At 41.0% G+C, this 16122-nt stretch overlaps 1 protein-coding gene across 1 annotated transcript in view; it reads right to left on the reverse strand.

The window, feature by feature from the left end:
- LOC308105879 (kalirin-like) overlaps positions 1-16122 on the reverse strand; it is a 229571-nt gene that overhangs the window by 155744 nt on the left and 57705 nt on the right. Inside the window, 10 exon segments of the mRNA XM_080456807.1 lie at positions 1125-1247; positions 5266-5397; positions 6964-7062; positions 8278-8409; positions 8762-8953; positions 11562-11684; positions 12545-12667; positions 13480-13611; positions 14400-14483; positions 16012-16122. The exon segment at positions 16012-16122 is cut by the window's right edge and continues 63 nt beyond it. Coding sequence (XP_080312933.1) covers positions 1125-1247; positions 5266-5397; positions 6964-7062; positions 8278-8409; positions 8762-8953; positions 11562-11684; positions 12545-12667; positions 13480-13611; positions 14400-14483; positions 16012-16122 — 1251 coding nt within the window.

Here is a 16122-nt window from a genome sequence, read left to right on the forward strand (position 1 = left end):
TGATAGCTTGTATGTCTGTTATTTTGGGTAGGTAGGCGACGGCACATTTTACGCACGGTAGCAATGTATCTGGGTTTGAAAGGCTATGATTGATGTAAACTTACAGTAGCCTACTAGATTATAGCTGGCAGTTGTCACACTATTGTAGCTCTGTTCCGGATTATTGCACAAAGGTGGATGATGAAAAAGTTGCACTTTGCGAACGGGGACAATAGCCTACTTGGACATAACTGCGTCACTTCAGAGGAAACTATAGAGCTACTTCAGAGATGTTTACATACCCCTGGAATCCATTAGAATGGTGGAAATGGAACGTAAACGATAACAGCCAACGTGAGTACATATCTTTCCTGAAACTGGCCGATGTATAGCCATATGCATTGCTACTGTATGTGACTGTGTACCACCGCCCGGCCGGGTCGGTCGGGGGAGGTCCGTGTTGTAGGAGCGTTGTCGTTACGCTCAAGAGACATCACAGCAGTGTGCACTAGATGTAGGCTATACCCAAACACGTTGACATGCCAATCTTCCTTAATAAAACATATGTAGACTAACTAGCAGCAGTAGCCTTGGTCGGCTGTGTGTGAGCCTGTGCCTTCCGCAGTTGAGCTGCGCTACAAGACGCAAAGGAGCCTAAATGAATGTATCCTACTACTATTTTGATAAACATTCATTCTGTGCATTTCTCACTTCGGGTTGGGTTTGTGGACCATCATAACTGTATTTCAGCCTTAGGCTACATTGTATAAATTAATAAAAAAAAAAAAAAAAAAGACTCGAGACTCGACTCGGACTCGTGGCTGCAAGACTCGAGACTTGACTCGGACTCGACCCTCAAAGACTCGAGACTTGACTCGGACTCGACCCTCAAAGACTTGAGACTTGACTCGACTCGAGCCTCAAAGACTTGAGACTTGACTCGGACTCGAGCTCAGAGACTCGTGGACATCTCTGACAGACAGACAGACACGCATACAGACAGACAGACAGACAGACATGCATACATACAGACAGACAGACACGCATACAGACGGACAGACAGACAGACAGACAGACAGACAGACAGACAGACAGACAGACAGACAGACAGACAGACAGACAGACAGACAGACAGACAGACAGACCTGTGCGACCTCTTCAAAGTCGTCATGTCTTTTCTGCAGCGCTCGGGCTCTGTGTAGAGATTTACCCACTCCTGTGTGTTTACTGAGGAACGCCTCACCATGGTTCTCTATCCAGTCCATCACCTATAGAACATAACACACATCCATTAGAACATATACACAACACCATATACACACTGTCTGTGGTTCTCTATCCAGTCCATCACCTGTAGAACATAACACACACCCATTAGAACATGTACACAACACCATCTACACACTGTCTGTGGTTCTCTATCCACTCCATCACCTATAGAACATAACACACACCCATTAGAACATATACACAACTTCTGCACAACATAACGAACAACCATGTTAACATATACACAACATCTACACACTGAGGAAGACTTCTCCATACTGTAGTTCTCTACATACATGTCTCTCTCTCTCATGACTGTTTGTCTGTCTGTCTGTCTGTATGTGTGTCTGTATGTGTGTCTGTATGCGTGTCTGTATGTGTGTCTGTATGTGTGTCGGTCTGTATGTGTGTCGGTATGCGTGTCTGTCTGTCTGGTTAATCGTCTCATCTGCTGTTTATGATTCTGTGTGTGTGTGTGTGTGTGTGTGTGTGTTCCACATTGTTTAATAAACATGTCCTGTGTTTACCTTAACTGATTAGAGAGCACACACACACACACACACACACACACACACACACACACACACACACACACACACACACACACACACACACACACACACACACACACACACACACACACACACACACACACACACACACACACACACACACACACACACACGTTTCTGTCATCATAGCTTAGTTTTTATTTAGTTTGAGTCATCATAGATTAGTTTTTATTTAGATTTGATTTAGTTTTTATTTAGATTTGATTTAGTTTTTATTTAGATTTGATTTAGTTTTTATTTAGATTTGATTTAGTTTTTATTTAGATTTTATTTAGTTTTTATTTAGTTTGAGTCATCATAGCTTAGTTTTTATTTAGTTTTGATTTAGTTTGAGTCATCATAGCTTAGTTTTCATTTAGTTTTCATTTAGTTTGAGTCATCATAGCTTAGTTTTATCTAGTATTTATTTAGTTTTTGTCAGTGAAAAAAAAACTTCAGAGAAAAGGGAGATTATAGAAACAAATCTTTTGTCACTTTAATCTAAAGGGGCGGGTCAAACAATGTGGTAATAATGGAATAGTGTCCGACTGACTGGCCTTATTTGGTTAATAAGTATATCGTATATCGGATCATATCGGTGAAATTTCGCAAAAAAGGTTTGCTCAAAAAGCACGTTGCTGGTGTAATGATATATTTTGTCCAGCAGAGCGCGCTGGGATCACATTTCAGTACCATACTCTACTACTCTACACAACAGCAAACCAAACAAAAACATCACCGACCAAAGCAGCTTCAACCAGCGGATACTTTTCCCAGATGCGACGGTAAATTAGTTCAATCTGATGACTGGTTCAGCCCAAAACATGCCGGTATAAATAATTGTGGTTTGTCCTATAATAATAATGATAGGCTGAGGCTACTCACTTCTATTTTAGCGTCGTCATTGGCTTTGTTTGTTACGCCTCAAACAAAAACAACACCACCAAAGCTGTAGTGTTAATTAATTAATTAATTGGCTACAGCGGGTCAGCGTATTAACTAAAAGTATCAATACTGTAATACAGAAATACTCTGTTACAAGTGAAAGTCCGGAATTACAAAAATACTTCAGTAAAAGTACAAAAGTTTTGGTATCAAAATGTACTTAAAGCAGAGTCCTGCAATAATCAGATCCATACTGACCCGTCACCCGTGATTATTTCAAAATACGAACCAGAACCGCCCCGCGACGCCCGTCAAATAATGGACCTTTTGTCCGCCCTTTTACCCGTGATTACATGCAGAGTAATATGAAATAGCCTACAGACAGTCTCTCAATTTAAAGGTGTGTTGAAATGTGTTAAAAAGATAGCAGCCTTCAACAATAGAGCTACATTCAGTCAGTGGTCAGGTTTGTTCAGAAATCAAGTGAAGACGGAGGAGCGGGCTTTAGCCACACGTGCGAACGTGCACATACGCACTACACATGTGTTGTTGTTTACATCGTCAGATGGTTTTAATTTGAAGGTTTAACAGGATGTTCAATGTGTTTTTGTGAGTTAAAATGACTGACCAGCGTGCTCCATGCCGTTGTTGTTTGGGTGGAGACAGTCCTCTCTGATTTTCACAATAAAATGTTACCCACTCGCGTTTACTTCAGTACCGCCCGTCCCCGTCCCCGTGAACTTATACAAGTATATTTTTCACCCGCGGGTACCCCGCCCGTTGCAGGACTCTGACTTAAAGTACGAAGTAGAAAGTACTACTCTGTACGACTCTGACTTAAAGTACGAAGTAGAAAGTACTACTCATTATGCAGAATGTCCTGTTTCACACGTTTTCAAATGTATACAAATCTTTTGAAAATAGCAGATCTACAAGCTTGTAGATCTGCTATTTTCAAATGGCCTAAATGTATGTAGGGCTGAAGTGGTTAATGCGTGTTTTGTTTATAATATTCTAAATCTTAATCTACAAAGTAACTAAAGTTTTCAAATAATTGTAGTGGAGTAAAAATATAATATTTGCCTCTGAGATGTAGTGGAGTGGAAGTAAAAGTGTTGAAAATTGGAAATACTCCATTGAAGTAAAAAATACCTCAAAATTGTACTTAAAATTTTACTTAAAGGTAGGGTAAGTGATATTTTTTGGTTAAAACAAAAAGTATTTTGTTAAAAGGTTAAAATACTATATTCTGATAGTAATCATTGCTATAGAGTGTTTTTTCAGTAACAGATGTCTCCCTGAGTCTCCAGCTCTTTAATAAACAGAAAATAAATTTTTCGGTAGGTGTCAAAATCTCAGCCAATCAGGAGAAAGTACCCATTTTTAAGCTTAATTTGTATAGTGTTCCAGTTCCAATTTTATCTGCTCATTTCTTAGTGTCATCACTTCCAATTTCACTTGTTTAATCTATATCCTGATTGAGTTCTCTGTCCTGGTTGGATAAAATTGGAAATGAAACTGAAACTGAAACGAAAATGTTTCTGTTTAATAAAGAGGTGGAGAGACAAGGAGACTCCTTTTACTGAACAAACACTCTATAGCAATGAGTACTATCAGAATATAGAGCTATTTAACAATTATTTTAACCAACGCAAATCACTTACCCTACCTTTAAGTACAGTACTTGAGTAAATGTAAAAAAAAATAAACCCTGAAAAGGCCTGTTTTCATTCCAGCTAATAAAATTCAAAATATCGGTTGCATATCGGTGATAACCTGCAAACCTCTCTAAAATCGGTTATCGGTATCGGTCACAAAAATCCATATCGGTCGGACACTATAATGGAAGTCTATTAGCCACGCCCACCGTAACTTTCTGTGTTACATCTGACATTATACCAAAAGCAATTATGCACCAACATGTATCTTCTAACGCATACATGGGCAACTGGCGGCCCGGGGGCCACATGCGGCCCCCACCTTCACTTAATGCGGCCCGCAGGTTAATATCAGAATACTGATATATTATTGATTTCAGCTGTTACAATTGCAAACATGCAAACATGACCCGCTTTAATTACTTCAGTCTATATTAGTAGCTTAATGACTATATTGTCTTTTTTTATGTCCAATGTATTTGTATTTAAGTTCATACAAATGCAATTGAAATTAAATAAAAATGTAACTTTTCAGGATTCCAATTCAAAAATAGCAGATCTACAAGCTCAAAACGTGTTTTGAGCTTGTAGATCGGCTATTCTTGTTACTTTTGTGTGACATTGAATGGTGAAGTACGGCATTAATTTATGAAAAAAGTTAAAATATGGAGATAAGAGGTATCTTCTTAGAGGTATTATGATCAAAGTGGTTAGTGGTATTATGATCAAAGTGGTTAGTGCTATTATGATCAAAGTTGACATCTAAAGTACATTCTTTTATTGTGATAAAAAAGAAGGCATAAGGGTTAAGGAATCATACCGTCGCGCGCGCGCGCACACACACACACACACACACACACACACACACACACACACACACACACACACACACACACACACACACACACACACACAGTGTGTACCTGTTGTACATCTTGTTGGAACACACACAGCTGCAGTCTCTGGTGCAGCCGGACCTTACGATGCTGCCAGATGTTCTCCAGCCTCCTCTGATGATGCAACACTTCATGTACCACATCTAATATACAATGAACCTGCAAAACACACAACAATATACACACTGTTACACATCTAATATACAATGAACCTGTAAAACACAGAACAATATACACTGTTACACATCTAATATACAATGAACCTGTAAAACACACAACAATATACACACTGTTACACATCTAATATACAATGGACCAACTTTGAGTAAGCCTTTCCCAAACAAACACAGAAAGAAACAAAACTTAACTGTTAACTCTTACTGTTAGTCATTGTAACTAAGATATTCGATAGCAATTCAGATTTAGCTGCCGAGTCTGTGAACTTCCTGTGTAAACTGCTAGCCTAGCTACCTAGCCTTGCAATCGCGACTCCAGCACAGATGGGGAGCGCTTGTTTTCCTTACAAGCCCTGCCCCGAAGCCCCTCAGTCACTTTCTGTCCCACTCGGGCGGTGCTTAGAAGCCCTGCACTCGCTCCCTTCCCTCGTTTAACTTGTTCAAACCAGGAACGCATCCGTGTAACCACTGTTATCCATATGTTATACTTTGGCTATTCAAAAATAGCAGATATACAAGCTCATATGAACTTGTAGTTCTGCTATTTTTGAAAAATCTTGGACATTTGTGCAAATATTTGAATATATATTATATATTTTTTAATAAAAAAAAAATCCCACGATTTTGTAACCCTTATTCACCCGGTGCCAATTATCTAAGTGATCCTGGGCGCTACACTCCCCCCACCAGCCTAGGGAGCCCAGAGCCGAGCTCATGCCTCCTTCAATGCATGAGAGCCAACTGACCTTCTTGTCACCTGACAGGGGGGAGTTTCCCCGGTAGGACGTAGCGCGTGGAAGGAACACGTTATTCCAACCAGTTCCTTTCCCCTCCATCAGGCGCCCCGGCTGACCAGGGGGAGGCAGTATAGAGACCAGGATTACTGCATGTTTTTGTGAGGGTATTAACTACCCTACACAGGGACAACATGCCAACATGCCAACTCCACACAGAGTAGGCCCTTTCACCGCCGTATGGGCGCTGATCATGCGGAAGAGAAGACACGCCCCCAGCGCCCAGAGCGTCCCCGAACCCCGAACCCAGGACCTTCTAGCTGTGAGGCGACAGCACTACCGACTACGCCACCGTGCCCCCTATATATATATATTTTTTTTAAAGGAAATATTTTGACTCAAATCTTTGCTTCTGGGGGGTCCCTAGAACAAAATATTTTCAGATGGGGGTCCGTGGCCAAATACATTTCCTTTTGGGGGTCCTTGATATGAAATGGCTTTAAGCACCACTGATTATAGCAACATAAGTTTTTTCCAGAAAACTGTTAGGATTTAGAAGACATTTGTAGAATGCCCCAGAAGCAAAGATTTTAAGTTACAAATGGTCGCTTTAAAAAATGATATATATTCAAAGTTTTGCACAAATGTTCACGAAATAGCAGATCTACAAGCTCATCTATGAGCTTGTACTGTAGATCATAGATGTACATTAACACCACATGTTGTGAGCTTGTGGATCTGCTGTTCTCTGTGAAAGCTTTCCGGGGTTTAAGTTGTTCATAACATCATCACATGTGTAAACAGAAGGAACTGACCGCCTTTGAGTAATTGGCGGTGGCTGTCAGCGAATCAGAATTGCCGGGACTCAGGGGCCTCTGGAGGACGTCCAATAGGGCTTTGCCGTCTTGGCTTACCTGCGCGCACACGCACACACAACCGCACACACACACACACACACACACACACACACACACACACACACACACACACACACACACACACACACACACACACACACACACACACACACACACACACACACACACACACACACACACACACACACACACACACACACACACACACACACACACACACACACACACAGGGGAACGTGTGTTAGAGAGGACAGACAGACCTGTAGATAATTGGACAGGTACAGTGAGACAGACAGATAGACATACATATAAAGGTATTTATCTCGGTGTAGGCTGTATATAAAGGTATTTACCTCGGTGTAGGCTGTATATAAAGGTATTTACCTCGGTGTAGGCTGTATATAAAGGTATTTACCTCGGTGTAGGCTGTATATAAAGGTATTTACCTCGGTGTAAGCTGTATATAAAGGTATTTATCTCTGTGTAGGCTGTATATAAAGGTATTTATCTCTGTGTAGGCTGTATATAAAGGTATTTATCTCTGTGTAGGCTGTATATAAAGGTATTTACCTCGGTGTAGGCGGTATATAAAGGTATTTACCTCGTGTAGGCTGTATATAAAGGTATTTATCTCGGTGTAGGCTGTATATAAAGGTATTTATCTCGGTGTAGGCTGTATATAAAGGTATTTATCTCTGTGTAGGCTGTATATAAAGGTATTTATCTCGGTGTAGGCTGTATATAAAGGTATTTACCTCGGTGTAGGCTGTATATAAAGGTATTTACCTCGGTGTAGGCTGTATATAAAGGTATTTATCTCTGTGTAGGCTGTATATAAAGGTATTTACCTCGGTGTAGGCTGTATATAAAGGTATTTATCTCTGTGTAGGCTGTATATAAAGGTATTCATCTCTGTGTAGGCTGTATATAAAGGTATTTACCTCGGTGTAGGCTGTATATAAAGGTATTTACCTCGGTGTAGGCTGTATATAAAGGTATTTATCTCTGTGTAGGCTGTATATAAAGGTATTCATCTCTGTGTAGGCTGTATATAAAGGTATTTATCTCGGTGTAGGCTGTATATAAAGGTATTTACCTCGGTGTAGGCTGTATATAAAGGTATTTATCTCAGTGTAGGCTGTTTATAAAGCTATTTACCTCGGTGTAGGCTGTATATAAAGGTATTTACCTCGGTGTAGGCTGTATATAAAGGTATTTACCTCGGTGTAGGCTGTATATAAAGGTATTTACCTCGGTGTAGGCCTGTGTCACCTGTTCGTAGAGACTCTGGTGCCGGTGTATGGCCAGCTCCAGATCGGTCATCTCGGACGGCAGACCGCCCTCACTGCACACCTTGCACCACGCCTCCACACCGGACAGGAACTACACGCACCACACACACACACACACACGTTTATATTTCTATACTTGTGAGGACATCAGGACATGAGCTTGTAGATCGGCTATTTTTTCGATGCACGACCAGCCTGCAACTAAGTGTAAATCAGGTATACGTTAGCTCTAATTCCAACCCCTGAACCTAACTTTTACATTTCTAATCCTAAACGGGAGCAGATTTTTTTCTATTCTGTTTCTACGTCTTACTATGCTGTTATTGCATATTGCTTTTTGCCTTTCATTCCCTGGCCCCGTGTATCACTGCTTGCAGCTATATTTTTATTTTATTTTGTATCTTGCTCTCCCTATCTCTGATGATGGAGACAGAAAGACAGACCTGTTCAGCTTTCTGATGGAAGACAGACGACATGGCGAGGATGGTGGATCTCTCGTCCAGCGCGGCGGCAAAGCTCTTCCAGTCGTGGTCCAGCTGAGCTGAGATCTGTTTGATCTGAGTGGACGCGTAATGCCCCGCCTCCGAGAGGCGGCCCGCTACCGACATGATCCTGTTGATGTTCACATAGGCATTCTGCAACACAAAATGATGTTCACATAGGCATTCTGCAACACAAAATGATGTTCACATAGGCATTCTGCAACACATAATGACGTTCACATAGGCATTCTGCAACACAAAATGACGTTCACATAGGCATTCTGCAACACAAAATGATGTTCACATAGGCATTCTGCAACACATAATGATGTTCACATAGGCATTCTGCAACACAAAATGATGTTCTCATAGGCATTCTGCAACACAAAATGAATCAATAACAATAACAATAATAATAACAATAATAACAATAATAACAATAATAACAATAACAATAATAATAACACTAATAATAAACACTCCTTTATGACTCCGAAATGCCCATTGAAAGGTAAGGTAGTAGTATGTTGTTGCAGTCTTGAATGCTAATGGCATTGATTGAGCACAGCTGGTGAGTTGTTATAGCCTGACACTCAGGCTGAATGTTTGTTTGGTTTCACTCCATTATTCAGTCTGAAAGCCCTCTCAGTGCCCGTGGTCAGTGTTAATTTCGTTGAGTAAGACTAAGACGAAAAATACTCGTCAACAAAGCTTTTTGAAAGACTAAGACTAAACGAAGACTAAATGAAAGGTATCCAGTGAAGACGAAGAGTGAGACGAAATATAATGGACACGTTAGTCAACGAATTAGACGAGACGAAAATGTTAGGGCGGGACGAATGGAGAAGAGATCCAATCAGAATTACTCTTTTTGTGGGACTAGTTGGGAAGGGATCCAATCAGAACGATCCTCATTGTTATGTTAGGTTGATCCACCCGGAAGCAGACCATATTAGGGGCCAGCATGGACGCTGCAGGAACGCAACACAAATCACAACAAGCCGGTGCACGGGGTTACACGATACAGGAGGATATTTTTTTTTAAATTTAGTTTAGTTTTTTTTCCCATTAGTTATCGACGCGAGTCGCGTTATTATTCCCGTAATTTTCGTGTATTGTGCATCCCAAAAGAGAATTTATTAACCACGTTATGGTGCTGTAGTGACTTAATATTTTTACAACATAAAATAGCGTCTTTTTTGCTGGGGGATCACTTCCGCATTTTTCTTCTTCGATGGTGTAAACAATGACTATGTTGCCAGATTACTGAGAGAGAAATAAGCAACCAGGTCAATGAAAACAAGCCCAAAGAACTAAGTGACTATTAGGTTACATGAGCACTTTAAACCTACACGCAACGGCTATTTGAAAAAAGACTATTTGGAAATAGCCGATCTACAAGCTCACAACAAATAAAAAGCAAATACCAATATTTACAAGCAACTTTACAGAAAACGAGGTTGCTTATAATAAGCATACAGGGCAACACTAGTTGTTGACGTGTGTGTGTTGTGGAACGCCGTCTTTTTGCATTTCTTTAGACAATCAAACACGTCTACACTAGCGTGTGTGTCACCTACATAGTCAATCTATATACCATTTTAAAGGTTAAAATTATGCAAACCATTCCAAGATAGCATCAAAACTGAAAGCTAAAATCAACGCCAAAGTCCGACATGTTGTTTCATGAAAATAGCAGATCTACAAGCTCACAACACGTCGCACTGCAATGCCTTGTGAGCTTGTAGGTCGGCTAGTTTGGATTTCTGCACAGGTGCACAGGTGCAGGCCATAGCCAAATGGATTGGACGCTCAGGTTTATGCACTGACTGCATACCTTTTCAGGGAGAGCAGGCCTTATACTCATTTTATCTGAGATCAAGGTCATGTACTTATTTCTTGTCATTTGATACTAAAAATAATCACACCCAGTGTGAAGTGAGCGGTGCTATTTATGAGTTATTAATTTCATCATGCATCTCGGTAGCCAATCACAACACGTCCTGCGAAGTGACGTGCTTACATTTTTTACATTATTATTAATTTCATCATGCGTCTTGCTAGCCAATCACAGCGCATCTGCAAAGTTTGAAGTTAATTTCATCATGTGTCTCGCTAGCCAATCACAGCACGTCCTGCAGAGCTTAGCCCACAGCATGGCGTCACAGCGAAAGACACATTTTCACGACGTAAAGAAAAACTTTCGCCACGGATGGGTCCTAAACCCTCTTATAGGAGCGGTTGCACCGCTCAATCTGTGTCTGTAATGTATTGCACATTCAATACCTAAAATGTATTTGACAAAGACTAAAAGTCTAAAAGACTAAGACTAAACGACAAAGACTAAGACTAAAAGTCTAAAAGACTAAGACTAAACGACAAAGACTTAGACTAAAAGACTAAGACTAAAATTAAAAGACTAAGACTAAAAGACTAAGACTAAAATACAAAGACTAAGACTTAAAGACTAAGACTAAGACTAAAATGTTTTGATATTTAGTCGACTAGACTAAGACTAAGACTAAACTATTTCAGAAGACTAAAATGGAACTAAGACTAAATGGTGTGTAATTCGAAAGACTAAGACTAAATCAGAATTTGCTGTCAAAATTAACACTGCCCGCGGTGAGTAATAAAGTACTCTCTGACCCGCGGTGAGTAATAAAGTACTTTCTGACCCGCGGTGAGCTGCAGCGCTCGCCGGCACTCCGCTCCGTTGTATCAATGAGTAAACGATCTGCACGCTGGTAGATCTACTCACCATAGAGTTCATAGCGAAGTGGTTGTGTTGGGTTTGTAGATCTACTGCATGCTGGTATCCAACACCGATCTCAGTGTGGCTCTGGAGGAACAACTCTTTGTTGTGACTGATCCACTCAAACATCTACCGCATGCACACGCACACACACGCACACACGCAGGTTACTAAACTTGTGAGGACATCGATATTTTAAGACACTGAGTTTATGAATGCCTTAACACTCGCATGACGGCAGCCAGCCCATCCCCTATGCAGCCTAAGCTAAGATCATAATGACCGTTCGTTTCAGCCATTCCATTGGCCAGTCCCTCCCCTCTGGCTCCAGACGATCCTGACACCTTCTCCCCCGCATGGCACAGCGGAGGATTCCATTGTCTTTAAAATATCTATTAACATTTCAATTCTCCTCAGCTCAATGAGCTCACGTTGTCAGATTACATGCAGGCAGAAACATTATAATATAGGCTAACTGGGAACGTGCATGTGTAACTTGTAATGGTAACTGCAGATCATCTATGTAAAATATTTACAACAAAAGCGTATGAAACGCGATCGCTGTAGCGGTACATTAAACTCTTGAGTGAAACATGGATAGCTTTTATGAACCACTGAAGCCTCTGTCTAATTATGTGACTGTCTGCATTGTCCAAAACACATGGATATCTCTTGACAAACCAACCAACCTATTATATTCATAATAATAATATTCACATTAGTTGCCTAAGTAAGTGTCTCCTCTCCTCCTTCTATCTCACTGCAGCGCAACAAGTGAACACATCGGTATGTTTCACACATGTGCTCAATTCTGTTCTACAGAGATTAGAGAGAGAGAGAGATAGAGAGAGAGGGAAGCAGCGTACATTGCAACATTTAGTGGTTAGATTTATGGGGACAACGCAGTTGTCATTTTTATTTAATTATTTAGCCTAGAGGATAAGAAAAAGTGAGTACTTCTGACACCACTTGATGACATCATCACTGACCTTCTCTGCGTCCTGCTCAAAGAGGCGGAGCTGAAAGCACTGGTCCAGTTTCAACTTCCTGACGTGCCATGATTGGTGGAGGTGCTGCCGCGTGGAGTGGAGCTTGTCCAGGAGACTGGCAACCTGGACACACGCGCACACACACACACACACACACACACACACACACACACACACACACACACACACACACACACACACACACACACACACACACACACACACACACACATTTCGTCAATTAAAAACAAATTCAGTGTCAAAACAATTTCATGAATAAATTAAAATAAATTCCACAAATTAGAAAACAAATGTTTAAGAAGTAGTGAACTACTTCTTAAGTAAATTATTTAAAATATGTATAACAATAGAAGAAGAAAAAAGGTGTGCAGTGACTTCCTTGGCCTAATAGGAGCAAGCACTGACTGATCCATTAGCCGGCATCCCTGAGGGGGGATGGTAGCTCCTCTCGTCATGTCCGTCGCCATCGTGATCAGAAGTGGTTGAACGCGTGTCCGTCACTCTAGCAAACGACCTCAACTGGATTTTAGTTTGAGTTAGTGGAGTTTTATGAAGGTTCCAGACTAATACAACCACTAATACAACCACTAATACAACCAAGTTTTGACAAACAAATTGCCTCGAATGCCAACTCAGAATATGACTTTGGGATAAAAAATGAAGTGCCTGTGTGAGCAGCTCCCTGATTAATATCTACTGTGATTTACTGAAGGTGGTCAGTGATATATTAGGGCCGTGTCCCCATTCAGCCCGGCTTCCTTCTGCCAGCAGTGAAAGCGGCCATAGTTTTGAAGAAATGTTGGCTGAGAAGTACTGGTCACAAGCCAACCTCCAGGAGGTTCGAACGCCTCTGTAATCCCTAGTGACCGTGCATGATTACGTGTTGCAAAAAAAACGTGTGCGTGCATGTTTACCTTTGGCACCAGGCTCTGGAAGTCGTTGGAGCCGGAGAGGCAGGTCCTCCCAGAGAAGCCCTCACTGGAGCGGATGACCTGCAGCAGGCGCTGACCCTCCCTGTCCAGGTCCTCTACTGGAGCCTTCAGTACCTGCACACGCACACGCACACGCACACACACACACACACACACACACACACACACACACACACACACACACACACAAGCTACAGCAACTATGTGTTAAATAGAGTTATTAGTTAACACATTGTGTGCCAGAGGTTTATTAAAATAGGGTACGTTCAGTGCCAGCATATCTTCCATCCACTTACGTTGATATGTTTCGTGCTGTAGAAGCCCCGACGCGGAAGTGCATGTAAACAAAGCGTGCGTGCGAGACGGCGGAGGGTCCCGACTAACGCCTGGAACAATAATATTTCTAACGAGATCCTCCATTGTGTGATCGCCGATCGAAAACGGCTCACTTCCACCACGTTAAAAAGAAATGGAGATATTAAGCTTTTAGTCAAGGAGTTAACATTGGAGCGGCCGACCGGAAGGATTTTTGACATGGATCCACAGCCGGCCTCTCCTTCTCAGAGACTCCTTGGATGATCTCAAAGTTTCGTTAGAGCCCCACGTAAAAAAAAAAAAATGGGCCAAAAACGGCACACGACGCATGGATTCTCAAAAACGGTCCGGACCGTTTATGGCACTCAATGTGTTAAAAATATCTATATTGTGATAGTAATCATTACTATAGAGTGTTTGTTCAGTAACAGTGTTAAATAGATCTATATTGTGATAGTAATCATTACTATAGAGTGTTTGTTCAGTAACAGTGTTAAATAGATCTATATTGTGATAGTAATCATTACTATAGTGTTTGTTCAGTAACAGTGTTAAATAGATCTATATTGTGACACATACACACACACCTTCTTCTTGAGTTGTGTGTGTTCCTCAATCAGACGGCGAGACCCTTCAACATCTGTGGGAAACTCCTTCTTAGACAGAAGCTCCTACAGAGAGAGATAGAGAGAGAGAGAGAGAGAGAGAGAGAGAGAGAGAGAGAGAGAGAGTTCCTACCATCATGTATTCAGTGCTTCACGATACACACATTTCAAGATACGACACACGATATTGCGCTCACGATATTGATACGATATTATTATATGATATTATATGACTAAATCTAGATCAAGACTAACACTAAACCCCCCCCCACGGAACACCCCTCAAGGACGCGTGCTTGTGGATCTCTAACCTGTCTAAACCTAACCTTAACCCTTAACCTCATTAAACTATGTCTAAACCTAACCTTAACCTTACCCTCATTAAACTGTGTCTAAACCTAACCTTAACCTCATTAAACTATGTCTAAACCTAACCTTAACCTCATTAAACTATGTCTAAACCTAACCTTAACCTCATTAAACTATGTCTAAACCTAACCTTAACCTCATTAAACTATGTCTAAACCTAACCTTAACCCTAACCTCACTAAACTATGTCTAAACCTAACCTTAACCTTAACCTCATTAAAACTATGTCTAACCCTTAACCTTAACCTCATTAAACCTTAACCTCATTAAACTATGTCTAAACCTAACCTTACCTCATTAAACTATGTCTAAATCTAACCTTAACCTCATTAAACTATGTCTAAACCTAACCTTAACCCTAACCTCACTAAACTATGTCTAAACCTAGCCTTAACCTTAACCTCATTAAAACTATGTCTAACCCTTAACCTTAACCTCATTAAACTATGTCTAAACCCAACCTTAACCTCATTAAACTATGTCTAAACCTAACCTTAACCTTAACCTCAGTAAAACTATGTCTAAACCTAACCTTAACCTTAACCTCAGTAAAACTATGTCTAAACCTAACCTTAACCTCAGTAAAACGAAACCTAACCTTAACCTCATTAAACTATGTCTAAACCTAACCTTAACCTCATTTAACTATGTCTAAACCTAACCTTAACCTTAACCTCATTAAACTATGTCTAAACCTAACCTTAACCCTAACCTCACTAAACTATGTCTAAACCTAACCTTAACCTCATTTAAACTATGTCTAACCCTTAACCTTAACCTCATTAAACTGTGTCTAAACCTAACCTTAACCTCATTAAACTATGTCTAAACCTAACCTTAACCTTAACCTCATTAAACTATGTCTAAATCTAACCTTAACCTCATTAAACTATGTCTAAACCTAACCTTAACCCTAACCTCATTAAACTATGTCTAAACCTAACTTTAACCCTAACCTCATCAAACTATGTCTAAACCTAACCTTAACCTCATTAAACTATGTCTAAACCCAACCTTAACCCTGACCTCATCAAACTATGTCTAACCCTAACCTTAACCCTGACCTCAGTAAAACTTTGTCTGCCAGGAAGCCAATCAGCCAATCAGGTAAGGCGGGTCTATCCTATAATGTTGGTGGAATCCATAGTAACGCCTTCAAGGACCACCCCCGCCCCCCCCGGTAAGGTGGGGGTCCCCGCCCCCCCGGTAGGGTGGGGGTCCTTGCCTGCAGGTCCTCCAGCCTGGCCAGGAGGTGCACAGCGCTGCAGATGAACTCCTCCAGGGAGACCCTGAGATCCATCCACTCCTCATGGTTGTAGTCCAGGGACCCCTCGAA

This window comes from Gymnoscopelus braueri (genome assembly GCF_963280865.1).
Source record: "Gymnoscopelus braueri genome assembly, chromosome: 18".
Classification (NCBI taxonomy): Eukaryota; Metazoa; Chordata; class Actinopteri; order Myctophiformes; family Myctophidae; genus Gymnoscopelus; species Gymnoscopelus braueri.